The sequence below is a fragment of the Drosophila ananassae genome, chromosome 3R (assembly GCF_017639315.1).
Source record: "Drosophila ananassae strain 14024-0371.13 chromosome 3R, ASM1763931v2, whole genome shotgun sequence".
In the NCBI taxonomy this organism is placed as follows: Eukaryota; Metazoa; Arthropoda; class Insecta; order Diptera; family Drosophilidae; genus Drosophila; species Drosophila ananassae.
In genome coordinates, this window is record NC_057930.1 from 22,355,463 (window position 1) to 22,370,863 (window position 15,401).

Genomic DNA, 15,401 nt, shown 5'->3' on the forward strand with positions numbered 1-15,401 from the left:
AATTTTAATGGAAAATTGGTGTACTCGTCGAGGCAATAAATGAAGCTCGCATTTCTATGTGCTTTTGGCTAATAAAAGGACCAGGCCCTAACCCACCACCATTCTCCCGTTCTCCAGGCCATCCTGGGCAGGAGTGACAGTCGACAAGCGAGTCGACAACAAGGCCCGAAACACTGAAGGGGCTGGCCAGGGGCCTCTTAGCCCTGGATGGACCCCATTTTCCAATGACGTCAGTCATGTCGAGTGGCGGATACAACTAACTGGGATTTTCGGGGACTTGGAGGCTTTGATACTTAGAGACCTTGCTCTGAAATTGAAACCAAGGTAGGGAAATCAATTCGTTAAAATCCTTTCACAGCCAGCAATAGGAATATCCTTTGGCAGGGCACCCCCATCCTGTTCAATCTTTATGCCTACCATTTAATCTTACAATTTGCATATTACATAATTGTCTAAGTAGAGATGGGGTCATAGGGTCACTGTAAGAAAAAGGGGTTAACAAAATGGGAAATATTTAAAATTTGTAAATAAATTTAAAATAGTAAATGAACTCTCTACTAAAAATAAACGTAAAACCTGGCCAGATGCCAGAAATTTACTATTTTGGGACAACTATTTCTTTCAGTGCAATTGCAGATACGACCTGAATAGCACGGCATTGCTTTATGGTCACTTGAACGCAGAACGCACTACATGGGGATCAGAATGGAGAGGGGCGGCGGGCAAGGACGAGGGGCGTGACAGAAGGTGACTGCAGGCAAACACTTGATGGGCGCTTATGCGGCATCGGGTTGCGCATACGCCGTGTGGGCCGAGCACCGTACCGCTTATTGAATATGCTGATGCAGGTGAAGCGGCAATGGTGGCTCCGTGTTGATATATGCCACACAGACCTCGCAAAATAAACTGCACCATCAAAAGGGAGCGGAGGGTGCAGGAGGGGCGTTGTCTGCTCCACTTTAGTGGCCATCGATGATAGGCGTTGATACAGTTGCTATAACAGGATTAGCCTGGATTTGGCTTTAGCTTAGGCACTGGCCCGGCCATGTTTGCCGTCCCATCAGATAAATGGGATGTAGTGGACAGAGGGACAATCTGGATACGGAGGACAGGGAGTGGAACTCCAAACATTATGCAAGACAAATCCGAACGAGAGCTGCAAGTTAATGGGATGACCTCAACTGCATTGCCGGCCACTGCGCCAGACAAATATTATTCGATGCGGCCCCAAAATAAAATGCAATTATTGTCCATCTATCAAAAGGACATCGTATGTATGTGTTCGTTTAATTGGTTTGGCTGGACCTGTCTGCCAACTTATGGCAGTGGCTGTATCCATTACCACAACTCCCTTTAATCGAACATGTGCCCATAAAGATGGCTCTCCGAATTCCACTTGGAGTTAAGAATACTCTGATGAAAAGTAAAATTGATTTCCAAAGCATGACAAAAATGTTTCTTTCCTCCCGCCTGACTGATTTTCGTTTATTTTCCTTTCTGGCCAAGCACAAGACCCACAATTAACAACTTTTAGTCAAAATGAAAGTGGGTGGGTAGGTTGCGATGCCCAATTAAAAAAGAAAACAAACAATGCGAAAGGAAAGCGGCAAGGAGAGACAGTGGCGAAGAAAGTGAAAGTTTTGCCGCATAACAATTAATTAAATTTGTATTCGTTCGCCCTTGTCTTGTTGCAACACACACAGAATATTGAATGTCAAATAAATGAAACGGGAATGCCAACAGTAACCGAGCTTCATAATTACAGGTGAGATGGCAGGACCTCGATGGATGGCCGCTATGGCGTAAGAAAAGGATAATAAGTACAGAAGTGTGGGCGGTGGGCACAGACGTAAGTACAAAAAACAATTTAAAACTTTTAACAAAGTCAAAGGCAGGACCTGCAATTATTTTTCGTAGTGCCTATAAAAAGCCGAGTTCCTTCCACTGCTCCTGACACTTGCCCGGAGCAGCAGCTGACCACTTGGCTGGGAGAGCAAATCATTTATCGATAGTATCCACTTGAGTTAACCACCGGAATGATTGACAGGAGGAACATTGAGGCCGCGTCTGAGCCCGCCATTGCCGGCCACTTTTTCCGCATTCCCCGGCTATCCGGCCGTATTGTTGGCCTCTGGCCGCAGCCCAGTGGCCAACGCCGTCCTTGGCATGCCCATCTCCTCTTCGTGTTCGCCTTCGCAGTGGTTTCGGTGGGAGCCGTGGGCGAGGTAACCTACGGCTGCGTTCACCTGGACAACCTTGTGGTGGCGCTGGAGGCCTTCTGTCCCGGCACCACCAAGGCGGTGTGTGTGCTGAAGCTGTGGGTCTTCTTCCGGGCCAATCGCCAGTGGGCCGAGCTGGTGCGCCGGATGAAGGACATGTTGTGGGCGGCGCGCAGGGTGGAGAATCAGCAGATGCTGGTGGAGCTGGCCACCACAGCTAGTGGACTAAGTCTTCTGCTGCTCAGCTCAGGCACAATGACCAACACGGCATTTAATGCCCAGCCCCTGATAAGGGGCTTCTACCGATGGATCTTCGATTTACCCGGTCAGATCGAACTGCCCTTTAATATTGTGTAAGTAGGAACCTGTACTCCATTATTATTGATAATTTTCACCAATTACGTTGGTTAATGATGCACGTCGAATATCGAATATTTAAAATTACATCTCGCCGTCGCAAGACGTTATTGGAATGTTAATTATTTTCTGCTGCTGACTCTTTCTGTTTACTTATTGGCGTCTCTTTCTTCGCCAATAAGCCTGCCATCCTTTGCCGTCCAGCCACCTCTGTTTCCCCTCACCTATGTCCTTCTGACCGCTTCCGGAGCCTGCACAGTGTTTGCCTTCAGTTTCGTGGACGGTTTCTTCCTTTGCTCCTGCATGTACATCTGCGGAGTATTCCGGCTGGTGCAGCAGGACATTCGAAGGATATTTACGGATTTGCATGGCGGTGAGTTTTCTCTTGAGTGGTTATGCATCTGCTCATGTTTCTTGACTCTCCAGACTCCGTCGATGTTTTCACGGCGGAAATGAATGCGGAGGTGCGCCAAAAACTGGCCGCAGTTGTCGAGCGACACAATGCGATTATCGATTTGTGCACGGACCTAACACGCCAGTTCACCGTTATCGTTTTAATGCATTTCCTGTCCGCCGCTTTCGTCCTGTGCTCGACCATCCTGGACATCATGTTGGTAAGTCCTTTTGGCAGGGGCGCCCGCTAAAGGGGTTGGGATAAGTTGTTTTGAACAGGGAACTTCCTTTTTTAAGAGAGAATAGATCTCTCTTTATTTTATTTATTTTATATATATTGTGTTAAAAAAATAAGTTCTGAAAAAAATCCCGCTAAAATAATTCATAGATGCTAAGCTTAGAACCTAGATTTATATCTTTATTATATCTTCTATGAATCGTATGTGGAGCATGTTCTTTAAAATGTATAATTTTATTAAAATTTGATAGTTTTTTATTTGCATACCCCCTGAAAACAGAGCTATCTTCGTCCCTGTAACCCCACTTTGGATGCAATTCGACGGCCGTTTTAAAAAGTTTTTCCCTGTTTCATTTTTTTTTGTCGCTATATGCGTTTTTGCTTTGTTTGCTTGCTTTGTGGCTGCCACTGTGGTGGCTCCTGCTCTCCGGTCTCAGCTCTCCGGTGGCAATTTATAAGCGCATGAATTGTTACTGGCCTCGAAAAAAGTTTTTAATGCGACTTTCGCACGTTTTCCGGTGTCCCGGACACCGGAGACCCATAAGCCGTTTGCCGCTGCAACTGCCAAGTGCCGAAAATGTTCGGAACGGCTTCGGTTTCGCCAACGGCTTCTCGACTCCGGATTCCGGATTCTTGCCCCAATGGGATAAATGCTGGCAACACTTTGGCCACGCTATATACATATTTCTTTTGGCGTATTTTTGTTGTTTTTTCTTATATTGCGGCTCAAAGTGTTGAGTAATCCATTCAAAAGTTGTTTATCGCTCGGGGGTCTTGAGGCCAGCGATCTATTTTCACTTTTGAAACAAAATTGTTGGTGATGTAAAAGCCATATCTCGGGATTAAATCATATTTTTTAAAGTCCAACATAAGCAAAGTTTTACAATAAATAGAAAGGATTAATATTCAAATCGAACTATACCTTTTATACAATTTATTCAATATTTCTCTCTTAATCTCTCTTAATGAATTGAACAAATGTATACTGATGCTTGATGTTTATTTGCTGACCTGAGGGAATAATTACTTAGTTGGGTGTTGGTATCAACAATTCAATCAAATTAAAGCATCACTCTTTTATTTATTAAGATGTCGTTATCAGAGTTCATATAAATTATATTTTTGGCAAAATAAGCAAACAAAAAAAATTATTCAATCGTAAAAGGGTTGATTCATTCAAGTTTCAATATTTTTTTTATTGGTCTCATGGGGGTTTTCGGAATTCTGCTACATGTATTTAGATTCTAAACCAATTCGCAAACCGATCCGTCTCAGTGCATCCATTTCTATGTTTTTTCTTATCAGCAGGGGTTGGAAGCGCCTTCCCAGCTTTAGTTGATTATTTCCTTCCGCTTATCCCGAGTGTCCCCAGCGGGATTTCTATGGTAGTTTTCATAGCTCAGATTCCAAGAAATCACTGTATAGTACATAAAATAATCTCTGCCTAGAACTAATCTAGCCTAGAATCATTGGGGATAACTGGCATATATCCTGACATACAATTCCTATCTGTACCTTTATTTATATCTCTATCTATGTATATCTGTAGAATACATCGTCCCTCAGCGGCTTAACCTACATCTGCTATAGCATCGCCGCCCTGACGCAGCTCTTCCTCTACTGTTTTGGTGGCAATCACGTTAGTGAGAGTGTAAGTACCAGTGATGTCCACTTTTTCACAACCATTGTCACTGGCTAGGCACTGTTCGATTTTAATAACCATTCTAATAATTTTTTAGATATATAATATGAAAAATGATATTAAACCTGTGTATTTTTTTTTAGGTTTTAAACCCTAATCTCTTTGTTTTGTCATCAGATTATGGTGTCTGTTGATTTGGTTTTATAGCATAAGCTTTTCACCCATTTTCACTTACAGTGTGAAGACTTTTTTTTTGCAATTCCTGTAATTTCAATTTGGCGCTAAACATTAAGCAGCTCATAAAAAATGATGTTCCTTACACAAATTGCACTTGTGATAAAATTTTAATTACACAACAAAGGGGCGGCAGATCCGATTCCATAACCACTTTCACTGCCACTTTCACTGTCACTTTCATTTTCTTGTTGTTTTTGTTTGGGATTTTTTTTTTTCACAGAGCTCGGCTGTGGCGGACGTGCTGTACGACACTGAGTGGTACAAATGCGATGCGAGGACTAGAAAAATGATTTTAATGATATTGCGGCGTTCGCAGCGGGCAAAAACAATTGCGGTGCCGTTTTTTACACCCTCTTTGCCAGCTTTTGGTTCGGTAATGGAAATGGATTCTATATACATTCTATATACATATATGATAATAAATGTTTATGTTTTTGTTTCCACTTTTCCAGATACTCAGCACAACCGGCTCATATATCACACTGCTGAAGACATTTCTGTAAGCCTACGCGGCGTATGATTGATATACCGAATCGGATTTGCCCATGTCCTGCTTGGTCCTTCGTCCCTGTCATTGTTTGTTTAAATTAAAACCTCCAACTGGAATGGACATTAAATTGCCTGTAAACGAATCAGCAACAAGTGGCGCCCATATAGCTCTGGCGTATTTGTTTCATTTAAATATTGCGATGATCTCTGTGTTCTGGATTCCAACTAATGAAAAACACTTGCGGCTATGGGGGCATTAATTGGGTCACTCCTCGGCGTGGGAGGATGGAGGGCTGTTCTGGTGGAGACAGTAATGGCGTTTTTATGGCGCCATCTTGAGGTCTCTGGTATAATAATATTTTTGTTTTATTTAAGAGAGAGGAAAATATCAATTATAACTTGCGTAGAGGATGCAAAAAATTTAAGTGTTTAAGGCATTTAAAACATATTTATATAAATAGTGTAAAGCAATCATAAATTGTAAATTACTTTCCCTATTTTGCTGCTTTTTGAATGCATTCTGGCGTAAGCAATTTCCGCCACTAATTGAGTTTTAAAACTCGCAACGAAAACTGTTCATTTTGGTAGAAGTACTTACCGACATTCTAAAAAGTCTTTTACAACTTTTGCCACTTTAACCATTTGTTGGGTTAGCCGCAAGAATTAAATTCAGTTGAGTACATAGTTTCGATTTTGGTTTTTATTATTTGAAAGAATTCCATTTCCATTGATTTATTCAATTTGCTTTGTCATCACATAAATTATCTAAAATCTCCTTACTGGCTTACGTGTAGTAAATTCATGCCTACCCATAGTAATACATCGCTACACAAATTCATGGGCAAAAAATGGTTAGTCGAGCATGCTGGAATATGCAATTGATTTTATTTCGCAACTCACATTTCGCTTTTATTTGATTCGATTCAATTTTCCATATGCTTTGCCAGCACGGCGTGACTAAATTTCATTTTTGCCCATAAATAAATTCCATACAAGTTAGTATTTATAATTAAGTTGGGTCTTTTTCCGCTTTTAGTTGATCAGATGAGAGCCTTTTGGGTGTGTCATATATATATTACAATTTTGTTTTGGGGTAGTGGATGCACAGAGAAAAACTAAAGGAATATTTTTAGGGGAGCGAAAATATTAAACTTATTGTATAAGATTCTCCCTGTGCTCTTTAAGATGAGTGCGTGTTTGTGGGATTGCATACTAATTTGTGTCAGTGTGCAACTCTCGTTTCGTTTTTTATTTTTCTGATTTACTTTTTCTTTTAATTTATTCACTTTTTATTTTTGGTTAGCTTGGCTCTCTGTTAAGACAGCATGAAATGTTTATAAAGTCGATGCGTGTGGGGCGGCTCCTTTGTCAGAAGCCACAATAATGAAATAAAATAAAGTACACACTTTTTATATGTATATATACGTAAGTATCCAAATGGTATATATAGTATATATGTTACTGTGCCGCATCCTTGTGGTATTTACAAAGAGTGTCATCCTTCTGCTTCTGCTTCTGCCTCAGCTACTGTGTCTGTGTCCTTTTCCGTGTCCTTCCTCCGGCTCTTGCATTTTACATTTTACATTTGGCATTGCATTGCCCGGCTCAGTGTCTCATTTTGCACAATGAAATGTAAATATTAAAAAAGGGAAACAAACACTCGCCTTGCCTCGCCATGCTTCGCCGGCGAGCGTGTTTGCCTTAAACATTTTCCTTCTATTTTCCACAGTTTTATTTTTTTCCAGAGCTCTTCTAACAAAGAAAACCATCTCTCAGCGGGGCAGGAGGCCACTGAGAAAATGCCAAAGTCATGGAACATAATTTTCTGCTTCTGTGACAACTTTCGAGTTTCAGTTGCTAAACAGTCAATACCGCTAACAGCAGCTACTCCTCCGACATCGGCGGTGTCAGGAGCATCAGCAGTATCAGCGACATAAGGACCGGTACCAGCTGACGTGGATCCTGGGCGGACGCCCCGCTCTTCTGCATCGCAGCTGGATTCTCGTCTGCGGAAAATGGAATAGGACAAACAAACAGCGAGCTATAATGAGCATGTGAATTCAAATTTGTCCCAGAATAGAAGGGCGACCCTCCTACCCCCATTTAACTTGGGTAAATAACTTAATTTAATTGTGCCCTGCACAGTAAAAAAAAGAAATGAAAATAAAAACTATAAAACATGCCATGCTGATATATGTTTCATTTATTTTTCAGTGTATCCCAGCCGCTGACTTCTGGGTGGAGTGTTATTTTTTTTGGGGCTACTAGGGTCGGTGTTATTCCCGACTAGATAAATGACATATGTGTGTCTGCGTATACGCAATATTTATGCGGCCTTTCTCGCCCGAGCAAATGTTATTCCCGGCGCATCATTTGTCAATGCTTTGTTTTGACTCCTCACAAAAGGATGCGGTATCCTAGTTCCCCGCCCACAAGGCACTGATTTTTAAAGCGTCAGGATGGAGGCTTTTCGTTTTTGTGGGTGATGAGTTATGGGTGGAATAGGCTCTTAAAGTGAAGGGTATATGGAGAGCGTGTAAATAGAACCCTAAAAAAGCGTGATCCCTAAAATAAAATATAAAAACATTTAAATTTTCTTATGTGAACTCTTTTAAAAATAACATTGAAAAGTCCTTTATTTTATCCTTTATTTTATTTTTCAAAGAGCATTTATCAAGTCGCTTTTTTCCCGACTAGACCAACACTTCAGTCTGATCATTTTTCTTAAAATTTTATTGCCTTTGATTTATTATCTGTATTTATGCAAGCAGTCACAGTCCCCATGGTGGCAGCAGGTCCGCCCTGCCACGCCTCCTAGATCCCTAGCCTCCACGCCCACACCAACCAGTCCTGACAGTCGCGCGGCCTTTGTGCCACATGTGGGACATGATTAAGTGCCTTTTTGCAACTTACTTCTGACATTTAATCATATTTATTACGGTTTTAAATAAAAAATACGGTTCCATAAAAAAGTAGGGAGTAAGGAGTAGTCAGCAGTCGTTGTCCTGCTGCTCCTTGCTGATGCTGTTGCTACTGCTGCTGCTGCTCTTTAAAATGCAAATTCCTTTACGTACAACAATTTCATTTGAATAAACAACTTAACAACTTAAGTGCTGGACATTTCGCTTAACATTTGATACTGCATTAAAACTAGGACTACTGCGACGACCAAAAGGACTTGGACTTCAATTTGCTGCGAATGTTCTGCCATAAAGAGCCATAAAAAACCAGTGGGAAATTGCCGGACAAAAGACGCGTCAAGTTTATGCCCCTCATTTCGCAGCTTAAAATGTCTTAATTCCCGTCTAATTTATGTGTAAAATATGCAAAGCCAAGTCTGTGAGTTTTGCTCCCATCCGCCGCATTACTCATACGCCGCGTTGGCCCACACGATGGAGGCTCCTCGGCCCAAACAAACAAACAAACTCAAGCGAATGAATGATGCCACGAGAGTGTGGCGCAAGTTTTAGTTTTTAGGCCGTGTCTGTGAATGAATAGATCCTGGGTATATTGTATAGAATCCTGCCATTCAAGGAGCAGAGTCCTCTGAAATTCTACTTGTCTTTTGTTAACTTAACTTCTTCTGCCAGGGTAACTGATAGGCTTATGCCGGAACTAAAGCACCTGAGCCGAAAGACAGGAAGAGGATACACTTTAAAATATAATTAATTATTTAAGATGTAAACTTAAATAAAAATTTTAATTAAATTATTTAAGTGTTAAAATGATAAAGTGTCCAAAATCTCTAAAATATTCACTCTTTTTCTTAAAAACTTTCCCATTTTTTTAAGTGTACTTGGACCATATCACGGACTCACCATTAATCACATGAACCAGAACACTGGCGCTGCTGGCCGTCGTTGGCTGACACGTGTAGTTGCCGGTGTCCGTGGTCTGGGCATTCGAGATGCGGAGCCTGCGGAGGATTATGGGAAGCGGGTAAGGCACTCGAAAACATCTCAATTAGGGACCTACGGCCTTCCGGCGCTACGAGAATCACCCACCTGGACTTGAGGGTATCCCCCAGCTGCGATTCCATGGCGATGCGTGTGGCGAACTCCTTCTGCAAATCCACCTCGCTCATTATGTCATTGGGCGACACATCCTCGGGCCCGTCCAACGTCCGGTCTCTGCTCCTGGGTGGAACCACCGGCTCCGGCCCGTCATCCGCATCGAAGGGGGTGATCATGTGTTCGCCACGATACCAGTAAATCGGTCCAATATCCTTCACCGACGGCTGTTGCACCACACAATTCAGGATAATTGCACTGCCTGCCTTAAAATGCAAATCGTGCGGCCCACTGATAACAGCTTTGGCATCGGGGGAGATTTCTGAAAAAATACCAAAAAAAAATAAAAATTATACATCCAAACCGGATTGAGAACAAAAATAAATTGAGGGAAAAGAAGGGAAAAACCCACAAATGAATTGAAAACATGTAGCCTAGGTAGGTAGTTGGTAGGTAAGAGAGAAAAATCAATTTGGGGCAATCGCTCGTAAAACGAATTCGTTCTGCACACAGAAAAACTTTTAATCATAAAACTTTATGGAATAACTTTTCAATTGCACTAAATTTAAGTAAGCCCGTAAAATGGCAGTGAGGTGGAGATTTTCCATAAGGTCGTAACGAAAATCACACCAGACATTTGCATGTGTGTGGGTAAATAAACTGACACACACGCCACACAAACACAGACACTCGCATAGTATCCTGGGCACACCCAGATGGGAAGTCACACACGCGGTCGGAAAACTGGGTTAATAATAATATTTATTATGCATTGGACTCTGCAAATAATAATAATTAAAAAATATACCCAAAAAAACAGGAGACACGACTGGGCGAAATGAAATAAAAATGTTATGCTGTTACAGCTCCTGGACAGTGGTATAAGTTTATATAATAAAGCCTTAAAATCTCGCCTTGCAGTTTTCATGTTAAAATTGATAAAAAAAAAAAAAACTAATTGTCTTAAAGCACTAGTATTAATTTCTTGCTTCATAAAACTCCTAAGATCTTTGCTTTTTTTATGTCCTTTTTCATTTTGTCCCACTGTACCTTTGGGCCATGTGTGAAGCAGCTCATAAAAGTGCATATGATGATGATTACATGGATGGCAGGATGCTCCGGGAGAGCCTGGGACGGCGGCAAAGGGTTAAGCGTCTGAAGAGGATCTCGCTGACTAGCAATCTCTCTCTTTCGCACTCCCTACTGCCTTCTTTTTCGCAGTCTGCTTTTTTTTTTTTGGACCGTCTGTTTGTTTGCTTTTGTGGCATATGCTGAATGGGTGAGTTAAAAAATCCCACTGCGCCATTAAGTGCGTATGTATTTTGTATCTCCTTTCGGCGAAAAACCGCCCCTCCAGCATTCCGCCTCCACCCAGCAGCCAGGACCATCCGCCATTCCCTGCCATTTTCGAGAGTGTTTGTGCAGTGTCACTGCGTTAAAGGCAATTAACACCCGACAGAGGGAGCGAAAGGGAAAGGACAAAAAAAAAATATATATATAAAAATGAAAGAGATAGAAGGCTGCAGCAACAATTTTCCTTGCCCCACTATTTTTCATTCCATTTCAGATTTTCATTTTTCCTTCATTTTTCAGCAGCTGTCGCTAAAGTTCTGCGTGCATTTTGTGTGGCCGCGCATGAAGTTTTTTAATTTAAATATTCCATGAAAATAAAATCCAATGCCTTTGCGCCAAAAACTAAAAAAAGATAATAGAAAACTATTCAACCTAAAATGTCTAAGGTCAAATGGTTGTAATTGCCATAAAAATGAAAAAAGAGCGAAGGCAATAAATGTTACTTTTAAAAGCGCCCAGAAAAGTATGCTATAATCGCGGATTAAGAGAATTCTTCTTTAATGTTCTGCCAAATGAGAAAACCCGCTCATTTTTAATGCCATTCTCTTCCTCAATTTTTCCAAAGGATTTAACAATCAATTATGCCACAAATTGCTGCTGAAATATGGTAAGTATATAATAATTATAAGTATATAATATAAGTATATACGCGACTACGTTTCAAGAGTTATGCGTGCATAAATACAACCTTTTAAATTGTCATCTTAGGGCATACTTTATGCATATTTATTCCTGATATATCATGCCACCCATAGCCGCCACGGGCGAAATTTATATCAGGCATAAATCTTTGAGCCAAAAAAAAAAATAATAATAAAAAAACAAGGAGAAAAACTGTGAAATGTTGAGGGAAAATAAAATCGTTTGGGTGGGGCGCATAAATTTACATAATGACATTAATTAAATGCAATGCAATGCAAAAAAAAAAAAAACAACGAAGGCGCGATGGCGAGAGCAACGACACAGGATTCAGGATACGGGGAGCGACAGGAGCGATGAGTTAAGCGCCTTGCGAAAGTCACTCATACGACACGTATGCCGATAATGTTATTAAGGACACGGCCAGTTTGCCAGCCGGCTGCCGCACTGCTGTCACCACGGCTGTCCAATGTCCTGTCCGCTACGCTGTCCTCCTTGTCTCGAGTCCTTTCAGAAATTGTTTCATTAACGTAAATTAAAATGCATACGGCCGTGAAGAAAATGTAATCGGAAATTCGTTTGTAAGCGTCAGAGCAGGAAATCAGGAAACGCGCAGAAACAAGGACCCCAGTCCCTGACAGTCGGGGACAAAGAAAAATGCATCGCGTCCAACTGCATAATCGGAAACTTAAAAAGGCATTGCCGACTGATTTGCATAAGTGCCTGTCTGACAGCAGATGCCATCGAAAAGCCAGTCGACACTCCAGCCCATCTTTATTTTTTCTCCCTTTTTTCACACCTTATCGGGCCTCCGATTTAAAGACAAAACAATTGCCACGTTAATGGCATTCCCTTAAATTCCAATCTTCCTTTAAAAATCCATTTAAATCAATAAACAAATTGATTGTTTTTTTTTAAAGGAATTTAGGAGATTTGAGATTGACGGCAAATAAGTCTGCGAGTAAATGAAAATAGTGGAGAAGAAAACATGACAGGCCTTTCATCCCTGAAAGCTTAAGAGACAAATTATAGACTTTTCTTGGGATAAAATTCCCTCATGCTTGTCTCTATCCTTGTGAGGTCTCTGGAGCAAAATCTGAGAATGCTAATCAGAACCTTCCTCTATGAGTTGTCTCCCATAGCAATCGGCAGACACCTGCCAGCAAACTATTATGCCATTTTGTAATCAGGCCATCATCTATTAATCATTTCCGGAGGATATCGTAGTCACTAATTCAGACAAAAGACATTGTTTTCGATGGCTGGCTGACAACAGGCAGCAGCAGGATAAAGGACGGCACAGTGTGAGCTAATTATATGCGGACACACACATTATGCATGGCTCATTAAAACGCTGAATACATTTCCAATCGGTTCGTTCCTGTAATCCCGACGGCCTGACATGCTAATTAACTCAGCGCCCTGGCGACATATAAGCTTCATCCCGGTCCTGATCCAGGTCCTTTGGCATGTCCTTTGCTTGGACCCGAGGCGAAAAACAGTAGGGGCTGCCGGTTTTTGCTTTTGCTTTCGCTTTTTATTTATTTATTTATTTATGGGCCGAAATGCGAAATTAAAAATGTATGCCTAGAGGCTGTCGAACCAAACCGAACAGAAACGAAAATGCACAAGAAAATCGTGGCGAGTCCTTGACAGAACGGATGAAATAATCATAATTGCTGGCTTCTGGCGAGGTGCTTCTGATGAAAACTGAATTAACATTTTTAATAAACCCACGAGCGGCAGGTAAACATTGAGGCTAACGAAACGAAAAATGTATATATAAAATTATCAGTGAGATAAAATGATTTTGAAACCACAACACTGCGTGAAATATTATTAAGGATATCATGAAGGGACTACTCACCGATGATGTTCAACTGAAATGCCATGGACATTTTGGGCTCTGTGTTCACTTGACATTCGTAGATTCCAGTATCCTTGGCTTGCGGGGATTTTACATGCAAGGTCCACTCCCTAGAATCCTTCGATTCAGTTACCTGTCAGGACACAATTTCAGTTTCAATTTACATTCGTTTTTTTGTTTACAGTTTTTCAATTCATGTCCGTCAGTCTCTGTGGAATAATTATTCGCTTTTAAGGCTCCAATTTGCAATGCTGCAAATTTTATATTTTCATCCAATTGTTTTTATTTTTTCATGGAAATTAAGCAATTATACAATTGAATGTTTGCCTGTTTGTTTGTTTGTTGGTCGATTGTTTGGTTGGTTGGTTGGTTGTTCGGATGATTCTTTGTTTGCAGGCCTGCAGGCCGGCCATATGAAGTGCAAGTGGGCTAATGGAGATGAGAGCCTGACTGAGTGGATGTGGATTTGTTCTGAGTTATGAGCTGGATTAGCCATTGAAATATCGTTTATGCATGCATAATGAAAGTGGCCTTATGGCCATAATTCCCCCTGAGAGCCCGGAGAGTTAACTTTTACATGCCCGTTTGCGGTCCGTTGTGGCATTTTGTTGCCGATGTTTATCGGGATTTGTTTTGCTACACCAGCTAATCTGTGGCTGGATCAGGGGATTTCGTTTGGTTTATTGGTATGGAATTCGCAGGTCATTGGCCATTCGACGGGGCCTATTAAAAAGCTCTCAATGTGCTTTGGTTGTAATATAATTGGATTGGTTATCAAGATACGGTTTCTTGGGCATTTTATTTTAATTGAATTTGCATTTTTTTTGGACAGATAATCATGGAATGTTTATATAGAAACAGTACCTCTTGGCATTCTTTCTTAAGAAACTGCTTTCAGAACTAATCACAATCAAATTAATCCACTCTGTAGAAGAGTCATTATCATTACCCCACTATTTAGTTACAAAAGGTCTAACTTACGTTACCCAAGACTCCCCTCGATTAAGGCCCCCATTCAGCACCCACCTTCATATGAAAGACTATACTTACATCCCCTTAACCTAACCATCGCTTTCAATTAGTAAGCGAATACATGAGGGGAATCCAGCACTCACCTGGAACCGCTTGTCGGTGGTGTAGGTGGCCGTTCCAACGGTCAGGATATGCAGATCACGTTTCCGTATCCAGGATACCTGTTGAAGAGGCCGAAGCGGCAGAGAAATTTGATTAACGACTGCACATCCATATGATATACTCGATGTCCTTGGCACGCATCTTTATCACTTTTTCCCCGAAGCGGAAAGGACCTACTCTAGCGCTCCCTTTCTCTTACTCCCCTATCCCTTATACTCCATGGACTCACCGATTTATCATGGAGGCTGTCCACGCGGCATTTAATTATGGCCTCCGTGTGGCCAGTGCGTCCGGTGATGTTGCGCGGCATGCCAAAGTCAAAAATTGGCAACGACTGCGCCGAGTCCGGGTTTGTGTCTGAGTTCGTTTCCGTGTCCTTTTCCCTCTCCTTCATCTTCTCCCTCTCCCGCTTCCTTTGCATCTCCCTTATTCCCTCCTTTTCTTGATGGGCAAACAGATCCGAGCCAAAGGACGCGTCCAGGAAGGCTAAACTCTTGAAAGTGTGATTCGTGGCATCCGTTTGTGGTCCGTTCGCCACCGCAAAGGACAACGACGAGGACGACGACGTCGACGATGACGGTGGCGATAGTGACTCTGATTCTGATTCAGATGATGACAAAAATGTCGTCAGGGTTGGCCCAACACTGGAGTCATCCGGTTGTCTGGTGGCGGCAGCCGCAGCAAAGAGTCCTGGAAAACACACAAAAGGGATAGGGTTAAAAAAGAAGTTCATATATTGAAGATAATGAAAAGGAATTTTACATTACTATAATTGTTACAAGAAACCATTTATAAAGACATTACATTTTTATGCTTTTACTTT

The 15,401-nt window shown here is 41.6% G+C and overlaps 2 protein-coding genes across 3 annotated transcripts in view; one reads left to right on the plus strand and one right to left on the minus strand.

Moving 5' to 3' along the window:
* The first annotated feature begins 1,771 nt into the window (after positions 1-1,771).
* Positions 1,772-5,862, plus strand: LOC6497421 (odorant receptor 22c). The gene is made up of 7 exons (XM_001962084.3): positions 1,772-1,849; positions 1,918-2,572; positions 2,759-2,949; positions 3,003-3,190; positions 4,757-4,858; positions 5,307-5,459; positions 5,539-5,862. The coding sequence occupies exons 2-7, from the start codon at positions 2,037-2,039 to the stop codon at positions 5,587-5,589; spliced, it is 1,221 nt and encodes a 406-aa protein (XP_001962120.1). The 5' UTR covers positions 1,772-1,849; positions 1,918-2,036; the 3' UTR covers positions 5,590-5,862.
* A 404-nt stretch (positions 5,863-6,266) lies between these two features.
* Positions 6,267-15,401, minus strand: part of LOC6498121 — a 48,816-nt gene continuing 39,681 nt past the window's right edge. For both annotated transcript variants that reach the window (XM_044715972.1, XM_044715971.1), the window contains exons 3-8: positions 14,808-15,268; positions 14,560-14,637; positions 13,445-13,577; positions 9,580-9,907; positions 9,394-9,491; positions 6,267-7,581 (exon numbers count right to left, since the gene is read on the minus strand). In XM_044715972.1, the coding sequence (XP_044571907.1) occupies positions 7,460-7,581; positions 9,394-9,491; positions 9,580-9,907; positions 13,445-13,577; positions 14,560-14,637; positions 14,808-15,268 (1,220 nt within the window). In that variant the 3' untranslated portion in view covers positions 6,267-7,459. The remainder of the gene's footprint in view (positions 7,582-9,393; positions 9,492-9,579; positions 9,908-13,444; positions 13,578-14,559; positions 14,638-14,807; positions 15,269-15,401) is intronic.